This window comes from Acyrthosiphon pisum, chromosome A2 (genome assembly GCF_005508785.2).
Source record: "Acyrthosiphon pisum isolate AL4f chromosome A2, pea_aphid_22Mar2018_4r6ur, whole genome shotgun sequence".
Taxonomy (NCBI): domain Eukaryota; kingdom Metazoa; phylum Arthropoda; class Insecta; order Hemiptera; family Aphididae; genus Acyrthosiphon; species Acyrthosiphon pisum.
This window is the reverse complement of record NC_042495.1, coordinates 47,108,547-47,129,415: the sequence shown is the minus strand read 5'-3', so window position 1 is coordinate 47,129,415 and position 20,869 is coordinate 47,108,547. Positions and strand designations below refer to the sequence as shown.

The window sequence follows — 20,869 nt, the reverse complement described above, 5'->3', positions numbered from 1 at the left end:
TACTACACACTTTAAAATATACGCCCATAATTGTATGGGATGCAACCCGCGCTAATTGTGTGTGCAGACCGATATTAAAAGATTAAAAATAATTTTTTTAATGCTCAAATCGTCTCTCAGATTTGTTTATGTTGACTGTTGGCTTTAGTTTTTATACCTCGTGTGTAATGTGTATAGGTGTATACCTATTATATAGTCCATAGGCGTAATGCATATAGCATATCAAAGATAATATACAGACTATAGTTGATTCTAGGATACTAGTGATTCCGAAAACTATAATTACCTTCAGGCTTCAACATAATTAATTAATCATTAAAAACCATATTTTTAATGTAATCAAATAATTAATATGTTTCATAGAAATATTTTTGTTTTGTACATAATATATGGTATTTTTAATTTTTAATTCGAAATAATCGTATTGTATTATGTATTAATTACGACCGACAATCATTAATAATAACAATGATTTATTTACACACATACGCGGGTTGCATATGTTATTTGTAATATAACAAAAATAATCGAATAACAATTTGTATGTGTTTTTCTACGAATGTTTACAAAATACCTACGAATAATAATATTTATATAGTTATTTATAACTCTGTCTTACATTTTCACACTTACACATTGACACATACGAGTAATTTATATTTTAATTTATATTTAAATTCATGCCAAGTGTTTGTATTTGTTCTTAGATACTTTTTCTTAAAATTATTTGAAATGTATTTTAAATACTTTTTGAATGTATGTATTTGTGTTTTGTATCTTTATTAAAATGCAATTTAAACGTATCTTTTACAAAACTGGGCCAAGTTATGACTATGAATAAAAAATCTATCTAAAAAGCAATATTAATAAGTAATATTTGAAAAAATGCATACTTAAGAACCAGTAAAAACCGGAATTAACCGAAACCCTTATTTTGTAATTTTAAGAACCGGAATCAGAACCGGAACCAATTATTTATTTATTTTAGGTACCGAACCGGAACCAGAACCGAAAAAATCCTTAAGGTTCCAGTCCCTGCTTCATAGTTCATAATATGATAACATAATATAATATTATATAGTGACAACAGTGTGTATACCGGATAAAAAATGTAGTTATCTATAAATTATAATAAAAAAACTACAACAATATTTGAAATTTTTAGACAACCTTCATGAAACATGAGGGCCTAACCTAACCTAACTTGGACAACAAAAAAAAATAATAGAATTAATTTAAAATCAAAAAATTTAAATAAATGATACATAATATAATTTAATAGTTTTGATTTAATTTGTTAATTCTAAGCCCTTGTGATTAATGTTATCTATCATGAGCCAAAAATTATTATAACCAATAGGTAATACCTAATAAATGATAATAATGTATTAATGTTTGGCGTTGTCAGTGGTGTCAAAGAAGTGGGGCAGAGGGGGGCTATTGACCCCTCAGATAGAATCCCCCAACTACATTAAAATTATAGGGTATACAATTATAAATTACTTAATTAAGCTTAATTTATACGTTTACATACTCAAAATTGGTCTCATTTGCATGAATGTATAAATGTGCGTAATAACATTATTATTATTATTATCTATTTATTATTATAACATACCTATACTTAATAAAATATTAAGAAAGGTTTTCTATTATAAATCACAAATAAATATATATTAGTTGTTTGGTGTTCTAAGTTTTGCCCCCCCCCCCTCTCATGAAAAATAGTTCCTGCACCACTGGGTGTTGTTGCTTTAAAGGAAAAAGAAAAAAACAGTCTAACAGTCATCATCTCGGGGAAAAGCTGATCCTGCGATTGTCTTATTCTGTGCTTTTATCGTATATATCATTACGTTTTTGTAGGAAATAATAACATGTACCATACTTTTTATCACGTACTTATACGACGCACATAATACGCTCGCACGGACGTGTGTGTGTGTATAGATAATAGGATGGACACATAATAATATAATAAACTTATAAGCCACGATGCGTGCACACGCTGCAGTATATACTTATAAAAGTGCTTGTATTGTACACAGGTACCACGACCGCGGTATGTGCAGGCGTATATTTAACCACACACTACTGCTGCTGCCGCCGCCGCCGCCGCTGCCTACCGCTGCCGCTGCACATCACGCGCATTCCGATCACGTTTCCCGATACGGACCGGCCGCTTCTGCACAGATATTCCGCGGTGGCGGCGGAGACGACATTCGACCTCTCGGATCGATTCTTACGTAAAAAAAAAACCTTATTTACTTTTTCATTTCACTGCTTCCCCCCGGTTTTGTTTTACTATATTATCATGCGGGTATTTTCTTTTCGTCGCGTCGTTTCTCCGAGTTTTTGGATTATCGTACCTGTACGGTGTACACATCGTGTACGCAATAATAATAATATGTATAATAGTGTGTACGATATTATTATTATTATTATTAATTGGCGTGCTTGTCGCCCGGAGCGCGGCCGTTACCGGACCCGCGCCGCTTTCGCTGGCCCCCCGGGACAGATGTGCGCGCGTAAACGATTGTATTTTTATTTTATTTTTCATACATAAACGTCTTTCCGGTATTATGCCCATTATGTGTGTTGTCTTTCCCCGATACGCGTCGCGGTGATTAATTAGGATTGCTTTGGCATCTATATATTTTTATTATTTTTTTTTTTCTTGTTGTAGTTGATGTCGCCGTCGGTCTCGACTAATCCTTCAATTATTTTTTACGTACTTTGTAATTTCGATATCGTCGCCCGAAACGCCGACTGTTATACCTATGCGAGCGATGTGTGTGTGTTACATTATAATAATTTCAGTATAATAATTTAATATAATGGTAGGTAGAGAGGCACTAGCAGGTATAATATTATAGCTGATTAATACGATCATAACGCCCGAGCCAGCTTAACATTTTTATCTATACAATTACCTGAGATCGTATATAAACACAAGATATAAATAGTTTTGTGTATGTTATGTGTGTGTACCGGAACTGAAAAATACGTACCTAAACATTTTCCCCAAACGAGTCACGAATTTTTATTTTCAGTAGGACCTATTTATGAACCCATCCATTATATTCATAAAACTTAATAAAAAACTACGCGTATCTTATCGTCAGGAACATTCCCCGAAACGTTTGTGATCGGCTGTTTGAATAATGTTATTAATTTATTATCGCGTAAGTGTATGGTATAAAAAATAAATAATAGTAAGTATACCTACCTACCTATATAATATATTAATTTTTTATTTTAAGGTTGACAACTATATTGAGTATGCGCGTCTACGATTATTATTGGTGATTTCAACTTCTCTCGTAAACACGAAAATAACATCTTATAAATATATTATGCATAAAATATCGATGAGTTATTATGTACCACATCTAAAAAATATTAGCAGCATTTGTAAAACTAAATACTCTATACTTCATGCGGAATATAGTCCTTGGGGCTTCTGTATCTTCTGCTCGTGAATGTATAAGCTATTCACTGAAACTACATAATAAAAACCATTAAACATTGTATAATAATAATATAATATAGTCTAAACCTCAATAGCTGACAATAATAATATCAATTTTTATTATGGCATTAAACGTTAAGTACTCCAGTACCTAATATATTAGATACATTTTGAAAATAACAACCATCAAAACATAAAGAAAATTGATTTTTACATCCCTAAACTCTAAAGTGTACTATAATACTATATTGATAATAATAAATTCAAAATCCATTAGTTCTAAGGGTACATTTCTAAAATTTAAAAGTAAATAATTAATAAGTAAATATAATTTACAAATTTTAATCTTTTTTTTTGTCCATTAGAAGAATAGGTAATATAGTATATTAGCCAAATAAAAAAAAAACAATTCTAAAATATATGTTATCAAAAGGTAAAAACCATATTATTATTACGCCATGCTCAGTTCATTTAAAATAATGACTGATCATTAAATAGTGTTTGGGGATTAAATATACATACTTACCTATAATATATTTAATAAATGAATAATTAATAACTATATCAATAGATTAGCTTGTAATATTTGTGTTGATACTATTAAATGGAGTTTTATAATATACTAGCTGATCCCGTACACTTCGTTTCCCGGCAACCAATAATTATTATTATAATAGCTTCAAAACCCATGGCAACCATTTATAAACAAAAATTTCCATCGGAAATCTCAAAATTCCTGTTTGAGCACCTCCCGGGGTTGGTCCTCTCCCTTTTTAAATTAGCCTATCTTCTGAAAAGACGTCTAATCTATATATATATCTGATCCCGTGCACTTCGTTGCCCATTAAAAATACCAACGATTTATGAATAATTTGTTTTACATATTACCATGGCAACCATTTATATACAAAACATTCCATCGGAAATTTCAAAATAATATATATTTGGTTGCCATGGTAATACGGAGACACACACTGACGAAAATCTCAAAATAATATATAAATGGTTGCCATGGTAACATGGAAACACACACTGACACACATACATTCATTTTTATATATATAGATAATATTATTTAGTGAACTACCTATAGTAAAAGTACAACTATTGAACTATATAGCATTTTAGGTAGTATAATATATTTTAACATGTGGAAAGGTCTTAAAAGAAGAATGCTCTAGGAAATAATAATAATATATAGTGAAACTTTCATAATATTACAAAATCTCATGGAAAACAAAAATAATTCGTATTATAATTTATAGACAGTTCTGTTACCTAAATAAAATTAAACAAATATGGTTGAGCGGTTCTAGTTTTGGTTGGTTCCCAAAAATATTATTAAATTGATGTTCGTTGTATGAAAGTTTCACTGTAGTTTTATTTTATGATTATAATTTTCCTTTGTACCTACTATACCTATCAAACTATCAAAGACATCAAAATATATATTTTATAATTTTAATCACTCTGTCCTACTATAATGTCATTAACAGCTTTGTTTTTTTCAAATAATTTTATTTCTAATGGCAATCAGTAATATCTAATGTATAGTGATTTAGGATTCTTGTAATTAAATAATTTAAAAAAACGATGATCTCAATTCCTATTTCCTACTGTAAAGGACATAACATTAAATGTAGACAACACCTTCTAGAAATGTCTCCAATCCAACCACCATACCAGCCATAGAAATACTCTCATCTCCAAACTATCTGTTCTTACCATCCCAGGCGACCGCGGAAAACAATTGAATCGAAATTGATGGCGCGCCCTTTTATTTGAATAAATACACCCATGCATCCCATGAAATTCCATCAATGGATGGATTCTATTATTATTCACGCAAGACTAAATAACCTATCCAACACTGCATCACTTTCGCTTACAGGTTGAAGGATATATTTAAAATGAACAGAAAAAAAACTATCATGATTGTGAATAAATAAATATAATTTAATGCTTCAATTAAAATAAATTAAATGATCAAGTTACAATGAGAAAACATATTTTCTCAAGCTTCAATTGGATAGTTTGAGAAGATGAAACGCGGTACGTCATTGTTGGAGAGGTCGGATAGTGCTTCGGTCGTGCTCGAAGGGTAATACGAAGGCCCGGATTTTTGTAGTTGTTGTTGGTGTTGTTGTGATTGTGGCTGTTGTTGTTGTTGTTGTTGTTGTTGTTGTTGTTGTTGTTGTTGTTGTTGTTGTTGTTGATGATGCTGTTGTACATTTTCACCCTTACGTACTGGGCACAAGCATGGTACCCATTTTATGTCAGAGTTAAAATGGGTTTCAAAGATAGATTGCAACTGAAAAAAAGTCAATAATTTGTTCAATAAACTGGATATAATAATATGTTATCATAATATATAATATATAGGTGCCTCTAATACAAATAGTAACATTGAGGTAGATCGCAAGTCAAAACCTATGTAAATATATACGGTATTTGTGAACTACCAAATGCCTTTCACCTATTTTATTTATTATAATTTATTTTATTCGCATGGCAAATAATTAAACAACAAAAAACCTTGCCTATAAAGTATACTGCATTATTACGTAATATATTATATTATTTGTAGGCACAAAGTACATTAATGGGTCAAATTATAATTATTATAATAATAATAATATTAATAATGATAGTAAAAATATAAAAACATTAACAGAGGGAAGGCGAGAATGGCGCCACGACTATTTAAATATCCGTACTTTGGACAGTTGAACAATCCATGCGTATACCTATTAAATGTTCATGTATATATAAATATAGCATAATATCTATAATATTATTATAGGCATGCTAATAGGCGTACTTTCCACAACAACTATGGAAATCACGCTCTCTTCAAGAAGCAAACGTTTTATCAGTATCCTTGAAAAAAAAATAGTAAAAAGTAGGTAAATAAATAAGACAGAAGTCTACTGATAGAGTAGGTGTTGTTCGGATAAATATAAATGTATAGATATAATACGGCCGAAGATACAAAAACAGTGGACCTTATGGAATCAGTTGGTGTTGGGATTGCTTGGCGGCGGCGACGACGACGACGACGACGACGGGCGATGGTAATAAGAGATAGCTGACTATAATAACATCGCGACAATCGTAAAGTAAAAAAGTTAAGCACACGCCCATGTCAATTATTTTTGTTTAAAAGTGTAGGTACGCACTATGCATAAACACGTGCACACGCAATACGATAAAAAAAATTTAAATCGAAGAAGAAAGCCGAGATTCTTGCATATAGAAGACGGACTCGTTTGACGTGGTGGGAGAGGGTGAGAATTTAACAAAATCCCGCGCAAACGACTATACCCATTGTACAAATGGAATGACGGACAGTAAAATAATATAATAATCACAATGCATATAAGTAGACATGCATATATATATATAATATATACAATATACGACTATCACACAGAGGAACATAAATATATTTCGGTCCACTGAATCCATTACGGTGGCGATGCATTGCCGCGTGTATCTATAACCCGTTGGTACAGTCGTACAGCCGTACAGGTAAGTTATATACACGAGCTACGGTCTATACGGTGTTGTGAGCGGACATACGACGTGAAATTCTGGAGGGAAAACTCCGAGGGAATATATTGGTATTGCCTAGTATGCCTAGTAGGTACCTACATAGATGTATAATAATGGAGTATAGTTAGGTATATACCATTTAACGAGATGCGCATTGCCGCTATACCGCAGTTAGGATGTTGTAGCGAGCGTATCAATTTACGACGCGGCTTAAGTGTGCTCCGGTATATACGTATATATATTATTATAGGTACGACGATACCTCGTAAAATGTAATGTAGTAATACTAGTAGATATATATTATTACGACAACGACCTGTCGACGTCGTTTAGTAATGTCACGTGCGTGGAACGAATCTTTTTTGAATGTATATAGACTGATTAAGTATAATATAGGTAGACCGTAGACGATTCGCTTAGAGTACGTTGTGAGTACACCGTGTGCCCGTGAAGGTCGTACAGGAAGCTGCAGAGTTGACAAATTCGGTTGAGATCATGATGTAAGGTAGATAACACTATATTTTATACTTAGGTACACGTTATTTTTGTTTTTGATATTTCGCGCGTGTCTATAATTAACTCTCTAGTATTTAGTAAACTGTAGAATTTATTATTTACGTATTATTTTGCTCGAGTCGAAAAAATATGTGTATGATAATAATATTATCATTTCCCAGAGACACAGACAACCAAAATTAGCGTTCCCGATGATTCAATGATTTATTATACCCCCTCATATGACTCGAATGCTCGAAAACGGGCACAGATTATACTATAAGTTTATAAATACGCTGCAGGCATGATAATATTATATTTTATAATGAGTTAAAGTAGGAAAATCGATAAATACGAACCATTGCTGGTTTTTCAAAAGTGTTAGACGTGTGTAAGTAATTTGAATGTATACGAATAGATCGAGTTTATCATTTTAAAACGTAACCATAAATCAAACTAAAACGTTTTGATAAATTGCCCGAAAATGAATCATTGCTGTTTTATATTACGCTCATATGCTAACGCATCGACTGTGGATGATTTCCAAAAAGTTATTGAACTAAATTAATTCTTGTAAACACATAATATAAAAACACCAGTCAGGCGTGGGATTCATTAACTTCGTAAACGTTCGCATTTATTGCAGTATAAGTCCGAGTTAAAATTATTAACTTCGGAATCCTTACGATATTCGGGACACAGTTAAAATGTATTTTAAATTCTAATGAAAAACATTAAATCACGTTGCTGATGATAGGTAGGTTAGGTACGTGTAAATACGTTTATACCTTAGACGTTTCGAATCCCCCTTAAGAGGATGTCCACGCACTGTTTGTTTTCTCTCAATGGCGCTCAATCCGCCACATATAGACAAAACGCATTTATGCAGAATAATTTTTTTTGTTTTTGAATCATCTAAGAGTAAAATCACCTATTACAAAAACGATAGAGAATAATATTTTTGAATGCATGACATATCGATATTGTTTCAAAATAATTTAAACATCATTTAAATTAATATATTTTTTTATTTTAAAGATCGAATTCAAAATCAAATAACAATAAAATATAAAACCGATATGTCATACCCTCAAAAATATTATCCTCTATAATTTTTGTTAGAGGTGATTTTACTCTTAAAATTATTCAAATATCATAAAAAAATTATTTTAGGTGAAAGCGTTTTATCTATCTATGCGTTGTACGTGGGTCTGAGAGAAAAAACAAATATTGCACTGACATCCTCTTAAGGGGGATTCCAAACGTATAAGGTATAAACCTATTGACACGTACCTACCTATCATCAGCTACGTGATTTGACGTTTTTCATTAGAATTTCAAATCGATGATTATTGATTAAGCATAATAACAAAAGGCGACACTTAAAAAACAAATAAACTTATTTCATCCCTGGGAACGGGGACTCTCCCGCGAACGGTTGTGCAGCATCCGAAACCATCTACACTTGCTATCGGCGCAAACGAGCAAAAACCCGTAGATTTACGACGAACAAACGTATGCGTGTGTGTGTGTTTGTGTTAAATACATACACTGCAGGTAGGTACGCGAGAGATTTCAACGAGCGAAAAACCCTCTTCGCATTGTACCTATTTTTACGACTATAAATCTCACGGTTACAATCGGCACATCCGCGCGCGCTATCGGCGTTGAGAATAATATTATAATATGTGCGTACATAGAGGCATTACGCAGATACAGATAGATAGGTACGAGCAGGTAAAGTATACAATATATATGTATACCTGCACGGACGAGAAGATATTATACCGCGTACATGTCATACGGCTCGCCGCCGGTCGTGCTCGTCGATTTCTCTCTCTCGCGTCGTTCAAACTCATAAGCGTACGCACACAGGGTTTGACCTTCGGTGTCACTTTCTTCGATCACGAACACCGAATGGACACAACAGCATACACACACATTATGTGCACGCCGCACATGCGGGGGCTTCGGCAACGGTTTAGAATAATACGTAGGTATATAATGTATAACTAAGGTATAGATATATGGGAGAAAAAAAAATTTACCTATACATAAATATAATATATAGGTATATATAGGTGGGTACTACACACGTATATAATATAATAGGCGCATTATAGAAAACCTCCTTCAGCTTTTTCATTCCGTTGTCTGTTTTTTTCTGTTCGCGATCCTCGAATTCGATAAACTATAGTAGACATACTCACGGAGTACACATATCTATAGGATATAGCTTATTACACATGTACCGTACACATGAAGCGCGGCACCCCGGTAAATGAGATGACCATGGTTACGGTAGTATCACTATATGCAGGTATAGGGTTCAATATTAAAACATTGACGATAGATATATATTGAATGTCCCACGAACACTCACCCGCCCATTTGGTTCGCGAGATTTTCGTACTGCGTTTAAACGACATTGATATAAATAAAACATAAAATATATGTGTGTAATAATATATAAGGTACGTATAAGATATAGTTTGACGATTTAATACTATTTAGGTACGCGCATCACCCAACGAATAATCGTAATAAACTAATACATGTTTTAATGAATAATGGCGATATAATGAAATAGGAAAACTAGTCGAAGGGCGAAGACATATTATATTATTTTGAATTAGATTGTAAATGTTGTTCTCCTACAGCTTTAAGACGGAAAACCTGGAGTAGGTGCTTTCAATTGTGTTTATAATACACACTATGAAGGAAAAAGTTTCAATTTAAATAAATAATTCCCTTTATACAATTAGGTTAAATACCGATTGCCGGTAAATCCAGGGCTAACTAGTTGAACGTAGGAAGTACACTTTAGATATTTTGTTCAAGTTCGAAATATCGAAATGTAATTTTATTAGATCTTTTACCTATATGTAGCTTAAATTATACCAGCCTATGATAGTTTGATAGACAAAACCTATCAATACCACAGTCCACAAACCACAAACCTTAAAAAAATGCTTGATATTAATCACGTCTTATTATCAGTGATATATAAATACAAAAAATATGAAATAAAAATCCTTAGCACGCTTACATCGTAAAGGAAAATTGATTACAAATGTGGTGTAATCATCTTCATAAACCATAATTAATTTGTAATCATTATCTGAATTCAACTCTTTATCGATTAAATCAATTTCACACCGATAGTCGAATGAACGGTGTAAAATTGGTTTAACGACGAGTCTGTTTCTCGGCATATTACACTGTTTATTCGGATGCTCTTGAATTTCCTTGAAAAAAAATGATCACATTATATCATATAAGTATATGATTTAATGATCGTATTTAATATTTATTTCATGAAGTCAGACCCAGATTATAATATTATATTGTATGATTATCCTTGAAAGGCGTAAATAATAACTTTACGACTGTATCTTAATGGTATGCGCTGGTAACTGTGTCATAAGAGGTAGTATTATATAAATTTATTAACATGTTTCATTTTACCTATAAGTGAATATTGTAATTTTTGTCAAAAAAAAATCATAGTTAAATGAATGAACATTTATTTAATATTAAGAAGAAGTCGAACTTCTCAAGTATTAATATTTTACATAATCTTAACTCACTTAATAATTAAAATATCGTTACAAACCAATGAGAGAACACAGATAATGTTTTGACATTTGATAATAGGTCTATTCACTCTAATATTTAAGCTAACAACATGAAATTGGAACTGTTGGACGTACATTTTGATATATTATATAATATTATATTATTATGCGTTAGTACGACGGCGACAACACAATATGCGGTTACGACTTTCCCTTAACTATGTTATAACATAATAATATAATAATATAATAATTCATGTGTCGTTTTAACAACCAATTTTTGACATAGGTGCTTACATTTTTTTTCATATTTAACTGATTAACTGATTAAATGGATATGATAAATTCAATATAAAAACAATAAAAATTTAATTAAATTTCATAACTGAAAATTTAAAATATATATCCTAGGTATTTAATAAGAAATCCTTTATGTTTTAACAATAATAATTGATCGTTCGACATTAGTATATAACTCTTCCCAATAAACCAGGGATGGAGAACGTTTTTGAAAACGTTTTTAAAAAACGTTATTAAACGGAAAAAAACAAAAAACGAAAATAATTAATAAAACGAAAACGAAAACGAAAAAAACAAAATAACGAAAACAATTAATAAAACAAAAACCAAAAACAACTGAAAAACGATAACAAAAAATTTCCAAAAAACTAAAAAAATTTAATAACGAAATCAAAAACGAAAACGAAAACAAATTATAGTATTATACATTATAACATTTATGCCACGAAAAAAATTTCACTTAAGTCTTTACTTTTTAATTTACCAATAATGCAGTTTCAAAATTTAAAAACGTTTTAATTTAAAATTTAAAATTTATATATAAATTATAATTTTGATTTAAAATTTAAATATTAAGAATAATTTTTAACTTTTAAGTGCATTTCTATATTGCGCGTTACTATAATAAAAAAATAAAAACAATATTATCAAAAACGTTATTTGGAAACAATAGGAAAATAACGTTTTTAAAAACGTTAATCAAAAACGTTTAAAAACGTTAAACAAAAACAAAATTTTTTAAATCAATAAACAAAAACGAAAACGAAAAAATTAAAAACATTTTCCATCCCTGCAATAAACACAAAGTTTTATAACTTATTTTTAACTGAAATTAAAAAATAATAAAAGCAATCAATTAAACTATTAAAGTATTAAACATATATCCTGCAGAAAACTAAATATTGTGTTAATCATAATATTTTCGTTCTGTAATTTTGTATTATTTACCTATTAAACTATTAGAGACTTAAAAATATTTGCGCATAGTTAAACGGGTAAAAATTTTCCATGTGTCCTAGACTTAAGAACCGACAATAAATATTATTATTTATTAGGTATATGGTCATGTGGATCACTAATACAGACGTATAAACTCTACAATCAATACGACATTACGACGGATGTTTATTAAATTCAGGGGCGGATTGGCCTATCTGGAAATCGGGAAACTTCCCGATGGGCCGGTTCTTGTGAGGGCCGGCAGGGCCGGTATATAATTATTATAATATACTTACAAAAACAAATTATATTTTTATAATTTAAGCATAAAATATATTAAGAAAATCAAATACCTATGAAGGTATTATTTTTAATATCTTAAACTATTGCAATTCATAGAAGGAATTTTGGTATTTACACTATTTTCCCTCCAATTCATGCTAATGTATTATTTAGAAATCCGAGGTATAGGTATTTTATTATTTATTTTTTATATTGTATGGTAGAATTCAGTTAGTTGCGTGATAATATTGATAACCTTATTTTATCATTATTTATGTGAATTTTGATTTTGAACTTTTTTACATAAACGAGTTACCGAGTCAGTTACAATACTTACAAACGACAAACGTGTGTTTAGTGTAAAAATTCAATTGAACTGTGCAATTTAAATGATGTGTGAAGCTGGTAAAAACGAAAGAAGGGTGCTGATAAGGTATACGAGAAAAAACGAAATAACTGTTAATGGGAACTATTTACGTGGAACATTGTTTTAGATTTTCAATCCTAAGCTATAAAAGTCGAACATTTTATAAATTTTTAATTTGATAAATTTTGTCATAATTCGAACTTTAAATGCATGTGCGTCTATGTATTTTTAATATTTTTCAATTGCTATTGTAACAATATATCAGGAGCCTTGTATTAAATTTTCTCGCTTTTTGGCCCAACCAATAACATTTTATTTTTATTTATAGAAAAAAAAACTAAAAAATTTAAATTTAAAATGTTCCGTAAAAAGATCAAAGATCAAATTATTTTCAAAATTGTATGGTGTATACATAATGCTAATATAAAAATTTAGTGACATTTCAAGTATCTACAGTCATCCTTTTTTTAATTACAACAAAATAAGAAAACCGTTACATGAGAAATTGAGTGAATATCAAATGTAAAAATATGAATTTCAAACGATCATAAAACTTTAATTTGACTTTCTTCCTTTCATTTTTTTTTTGCTTAAGGTAGACAAATTTATGAGGAATCTTGTATTACATTTACAAATCTTAGATTTAAAAATAAAATGTTTTATGAATTTCTAACTCAAAATAATTTTCAAACTTTCGTCATATTTACGTATTTTGTCAATATTTGAACTTTAAATGCTTATAAAAAAAATTGTGTCTATGGATTTTTAATTTTTTTCATCTGCCTTTGAAACAATATACTAGGAGCCTTCTATTAAATGTTCAAGCTTTTTTAACCAACAAATAAATTTATTTATAAAAAAAAAAAAATCAAAAAAAAAATGGACACTGAAAATGTGCATTAAACAACTCAAAATAAGTCAAAATTTTTGAAAAATGTTATGGTGTATAGAAAATGCTATAATATAAACATTCAGTCAAAATTTCATGTTCCTACGGTCATTTGTTGTAGAGTGGCACCAAAATCGATTTTCTCGAAAACAGACTTTGCGTAAAAGTTTCTGTTTTTCCTTAATTTTTCTTTTGTTTTTCACTGCACTTTTGAAAACTACAGGAAAATTTTATTTTTGCCCCCCCCCCCAAAGTACCAACTAGATTAAGTTTCCTATCAGTCAACTACTATTATATTATTTAATTGAAATAAATCTATTTACAGCCTACAAGCGCTCGTCCAACGTGATTCATCCTTTGGCCATAGTGGCAAATTACTCAGAGCGTAATTAATAGTCGGTAGTTAGTTCGATTTGGCATGCGTGTGATGAATTACCCGCGCGACTAACCAAAATGAAAATTGAATTAAATCGCATGCTTAAATTAATGAGGAAACATTTCAACAACTATTCGATGATTTGATTCATTTAAATCCAATGTAAATTCACTAGTCACGCAGTGCGTACAACTAAGACGAACCTGCATAAACGTCAATCGACAAACAGATAATATAGAGAATGTATACACTATACATGTTGTATATTATTATGTATCAGCCTGTCAAGCCATATATACGTAAGGAACTTAATCGAATGATAATGAGAAGAAATTGCAACCGTGCAAATTATAAATATTGATAGGTATATTTTTTATATAGGTAAATATAAAATTTATAGTAGGCATTATTTACTAAACATATTATGTGGTGTCGTGGTGACCCAAAATGACTTTCTTGTTTAGTTAATAGACATTAAAATGTTAAGCACTTAATCCATTTTGAATTAGTCATTAAACGGAAACAAAATTACCTACAAAACACTATCTATAATAAATATACATATTATATTATATATATTTTTTCATATTATGTAAATCTTAAGTGTATTAGATAAACGTAATTAATCTGATCTTTAAATTGTAATAAAATGTAGAAATTAAACTTTAAAAGGTTAGGTATTTGGTGCCTAAAATTTTAAGAGTTTCTCGAGTTAATTATATAAATTTCGAATGGACATTTGAATTTAATATATTTAATATTATTAATTAATTTTGAACAAATTTACAATTAATCACATTTCAATAATGTTCTCGCTATTAACTTAAATTATGAAAAAATAATAATATAAATAATATAAGGTATAATTATTACCTTTTGGTGAATTGGTACAGGTACAGGTATAGCTACTTGATTTGATACAGAATTTTCACTAGATTCTGCCGGCTTGAACTTCATTTGCCACCAATGTGAAGTTTCTTTTTGTGGAACTGGCCTATACAATAAAAATACATACTGAATCAATTAACAAAATATAAAATTATTGTATTTTTGTATGATTAAAATATAAAAATAATTATTAACGATGCATGCCTAATGCCAATTCTATATTTTATAATTTATGCAAGTATACCTAATAAATAGTATATACCACTAAACTATATTTTAATATTTTATTATATAAAAAAACCTAAATTTAGTTAACTAGATTATTTATTGTTCAAATTTGACGTTTTAAGTGTAATAATTGTAAAACTATACATTTTTACCAAACGCGAAAGAGCAGTATCTACTACATTAAAATTCAGTTTTTTCAGTGCTTAAAAATAATTTTGTAAAATATGCTATACAATATATCATATTATCGTCGAATATAATTTCTATACAAAATTTTAACATATTTTCTGCGTTACCTATTAGGTTAAGTCAATAATTTAAAAAAACAAACCATCACTTACTTTGATTGTAGGGCAACATTATCCACAGGTGAAACTGGTGTATTTGACTTCTTCCGGGAAAACAGAGTTTGGTCCGTACTCAAGACGCACAGGATTAGGATCAGGACCGCCTGCGTAACGAGAAACATATAATACAACTATTATCGTATGGTGCTCATATGTACCAACATTTTAACGCGTATCGTATTATAATTATGTATTCATGTATATTATATATTAATGAAATCAACTAAAATATTATTATTTATATCGCCAACGTGGTTTATTATAGGTGCATAAAAAAATATAAATACACATTATTTTAAAAATATGTTATATCCTAATATAATATATTATTATAATAATATATGTGACTATAAGTTTAATATAATTCTACGTACCGTAGGGGCGACGTGTTTGGCGTTGGAATACATGACGTGAATTGTGACCGAAGACTCGTTTTGGACGCTACCAACCCTATTTATATAGGCACGGATAAAAAGGTAGAGGTAGTCCTACTGCCCAGTGCTCCCGTACACCCGGAGGATGAAGACGAGGGTTACGAGAAATACGAGGAGGAGATCGTCCGGCGTCGGTGCATCAAACACGAACCCGAAACGGATAATAATTATCTACTTCAGTGGAAACAGGAATTAAAACGAGATCGACGAACTGTGTTACTTATATATAATATCTCTCTCTTTATATATATATATAGATATATTATATATATCTATATTTACCTATAATAAGGGTACGTTTATTTTCTCCCATTTCCCCTCGTATTGGACACATATGCGTGTAAGTACGCGCGCATTTCGTCCGGACCAACCTTGTTGTTATACCGCATTCCTGAATTGTTTAAAAACTATATTTTTAAATTTTTTTTCAGGAACTCCTCGAGGGGTCTAATAATGTATGCGTGTGCAGTTAAAAACAGCTCGTTTATAAAGTTAATTCACTATATAGTGTAAAAGCTATAAAATTCTATAGAAACATAAAGATGATTAGGAAAATAATAAGAATGTAACGGGACTCGTTAGAAATGGAGATGGTCAGATATTTTTTTTTTTTTGGTAAACAAACTTGAGATTAGATTATCATCTCCTTAAAATCCAAACAAATATAATAAAATCTTAAATAGTTCCCCGATAAATTATATTTACTCACGTCCATAAATATTTATGTACGATAAATAAACCAAAACAAAAAACAACACACTCTTCAAATGTTTACTTTTAAAAAGTAATACACATTGTTGAATAACAATATTATAATATGCTTAACCATTTTCGAGCAGTGTATCTTTTTGGTAATTTTGTAAATTGTAATAGGTAAGTACTAATAACCGTTTGCGATCAATACAGGTTAGTCACCCTGGCCCCGCCACTTACGATTTATAAATGGAAATTAATGTCAAATTATGTAATATCATTTGTAATCATTTGTAACCACCAAAAAAAAAATTTGTAACCCACCCACTTCGGCTCAAAACGAAGTTTCCAAGTGGCGGGGCCACGGTGACGTCACTACAGCCCGCCATTACAGAAGTTCGACTTGTAGGTACTTGAAACCTAGTGGAGATTATGTAATATCATTTGTAATCATTTGTAACCACCAAAAAAAAAATTTGTTCATCGATCCTTTTGACTAAATGGTGCATGTCAATTATTTTCAATTTTCATTAATAAGTACTCACCCATGTTCAATTGTTTACCCTGTTAATAATTTTTTTTGAAACTTTTTATTCTTTAAAACAAATGTATTATTTATTTATACCTTTATATTATATATAATATGTTTTTTACGTTATAATATTATGTAGCTAATATCTATGTTAATATACTCCATAGTATATAAAGTACGGAAGTCTCTTCAGCACCACCCATTCAAAAATTTTACAATTTTTTTTACAGGAAATTAGCATGTAATCAGCATGAATTTGCATGACCATTTTTGGAATTTGTACGCAACTCGTTCATCGAGAACATCGATTTATCATTTATTAATTAACATAATATATAATTTATTAATTTACATATATAATTTATTAGTATTAACCCTTTTATTTGTTAAATGTGTATATGAATTGTTTAAGATAAATATATTTTACCCTCCCACTAGAGAAGACATTGCTGAAAAGAGTGAAGGCCGTTTAAGTAAACTACTTGTTTAATATTTTTACATGGGTGAACTTGCCTATGAGCTGTAAATATATTGTGTTGCACTCATACTTAGTAATGGCAAGTAAGTGGGTGGGTTAAAAATTTTTTTTTGGTGGTTACAAATGATTACAAATGATATTAGGTACATAATTTGACATTAATTTCCATTTATAAATTGTAAGTGGCGGGGCCAGGGTAACTAACCTGATCAAAATACACTATTTCAGTCAACAATGCAAACTTTTAAAATTAAACTAATTGTTTATTGATGATGTTCGTTACCATTTTTCATCAACACTTTATGGCAGTTAGTTAAACAAGAACTATAGGTAGGATTGTAGGAACCTATAGTACAATATTTTGACATTGTGTTATTGGATTCCTATAAAAGTAATTAATTTTATTTTTTTTATCTGAGAGATCGTTTATTTGTCAGATATAATTTTGAAAGTATTAACATTCGCATGACCAACAAAGTGTACTGACCGAAAACGGATATCATACAGAATGGCCGTAAATGTCCAAAAAGGGAAAAGTTAATTTTGACCAAAGAGGATCTCGCCAAAAAAAATTCAAACGATTATGAAGAGACTAATTATGAATTAGGTAAACGTTAAAAACATGATGACCCAATATTTCTTTAAAATAGTTACAATTTATTGGTTGTCGGTAGTTTTTCCTAATACGTTCCCAAGTATGCAACTTTTGAAATGTACTTCGGTACTATTACTTCGTTTTACATTGTGCACTGCAAGTAATTTTCTTTATTTAAATATTTTCGGAGTTAAAAATAATGTGAATCATTTTCAAACATTTGTGAAATAGCGTAAACATATTCATATAATACGATAACGTAAATAAATGTTAAAAGTGAAATTGATTTTACTATATTTTTGAATATACTGATGACACGTGTGTGTTAAAATCGTTTATGTGTATTAGTGTATATTACCTATGATAATAATATGTAAATATTATAATACCTACCACGCCAACTGCATACACACCGATAAACGTAAACAATAAAGTCCGACAAGCAACATTAAACTATAAATAAATTATTATGAATTATATACCGTCTTTACCAAGGTATACCTATATTATAATCTACCGTGGTTTGGACAGAATACGCTTTTAATGTCCGTGTGTATAGTTAATTTTTATTTTATCATCGAAGTATTGTGCCCAAGAGGAACTATACGCATTGCTTAAATACAAGTATAATATATATTACATTACTTATACGAAATTATTATAAGGTATACTGCAGGTTAACCTGTAACAGGTATTATTATAGGACAATCGTACATCGGTTTTTTTTATGACTTATGAATATAAATATTAGAAAAATAAAAATTATTGTACAATAAATTAAAAATGACTGTATGCAGTCTACTAAAAACATTATCATAATGAAAGTTGAAATACATGGAAGACCCATCACCATAAATAGGTACGTATTATAAATGAAAAATAAGTAGTGGATTGGAATTTTAATAATTTAGCGATTTTGAAGAATAGCAAATATTTTAATTGAATTATTTAAATATTTTTAACATTCACTGTCCATACCTATTATAGAATATAATTTATTAATATTATCAAATGAATAAAAATAAATTATTGATGACACACACAAGATACGATATTATACAAAACTATTGACATAAAATATCAATGTATCAACCGTATATAATTAATAATCAACCACTAATCAGCATAGTACCTTCAATAATATACATTAAACATAATATTATATTCAACAGATATCATAATATTATTAATATGCTATGAAAAAATCACTAGCAAATTATTAATTACCTTTTTTTTCCGCGTTATCGAGATTTTTTTCTGTGTTATCGAGAAAATTATTAAATACTACTAAATTGTTTTTTAGAGGCGTAGGAAAAAAAATCGGTTATTAACTAGTTATATACATGACCCTGTTCACTATAGTGGTTAAGTATAGACATATAGGCACTGTCACAATAGAATAGGTATGGAGTATAGAGTACAGAAACTTTGGTTTTTATTTTTTCATCAATATATTCATGAAATGTTCTATGATGTCCACAGTCCATATAGTAGTTATAAATTATACATAATGTGTTATGCGTTGCTCTCTTAAATATCCCTGTCCTACCACAATGCATTCACTTTACATCCCCGTTTTTTTTTAATAATGCGGTTATTCAAGTTCTAATTTTTTTATTGTTAACATTTTGAAATATACTTATAGAGATTATAATATATTCAAATACTTGAGATTATTTGTACTACTTAAGGAGTGGTTTGTAATAACCTGGAAATACAAACTTCTGTTTTTCAAATGAGAGCCCCCCACCTCTTTCCTACTGCAAATTATCCAGTAGATAATTTTTATCAACATTTTGACATATCAGGATCAAAATTCGAATGGGTAGTTTTTGAGTTATTTAATACTGTGTACTAAGGACCATTTGGCCTGTGACAATAGGTTTAGAAGATATGGGGGCTATGGCGATTTGGAAATTTCAATACCTAATTAATATATTAAATCTATCAACATTTATAATTTGTAAAAAATGGCCTAAGTGTAAGAAATACTAGTTATATCGTATATCCAATACCTATAATTGACTATTACCTATTACATCTGTTTTATATTTTATTTTTATAAAACTATTTTTAACGGCAACAATTATCCTTAGTACAAACATTTTAATATTTGACATTTCAAATTTTGAATTAGGTACATAAAAATGTTCAAAAAAACTATCTACTAAATAATTTATGGTAAAAAAAAGGCTTTTCATTTGAAAAACACAAATCTGTACCACCACAGGACAATTTATTAAACTTAAGAATTTGCAAATAATATAGTCTTTGTTTTTTTTAAAGTCCCATACATCATAATTCAATTCATTTTTTATTAAAAAAAAGGGCGTGAACATGCTTGGTGAATAAGTGAACTGCCTTGCATAATGCATATTAAAGACTAGCCACATAGTATATATTATACCATTTTACTTTTAACTC

At 29.7% G+C, this 20,869-nt stretch overlaps 1 protein-coding gene across 1 annotated transcript; it reads right to left on the bottom strand.

Annotated features, from left to right (window-relative positions):
• Window positions 1-5,404: 5,404 nt before the first annotated feature.
• LOC100164166 (uncharacterized) lies at window positions 5,405-16,144 on the bottom strand. Its single transcript, NM_001162139.2, has 4 exons — window positions 16,088-16,144; window positions 15,708-15,817; window positions 15,124-15,244; window positions 5,405-5,780 (listed from the first exon to the last, which is right to left on the bottom strand). The coding sequence occupies exons 1-4, from the start codon at window positions 16,118-16,120 to the stop codon at window positions 5,484-5,486; spliced, it is 561 nt and encodes a 186-aa protein (NP_001155611.1). The 5' UTR covers window positions 16,121-16,144; the 3' UTR covers window positions 5,405-5,483.
• Between the last annotated feature and the right edge of the window lie 4,725 nt (window positions 16,145-20,869).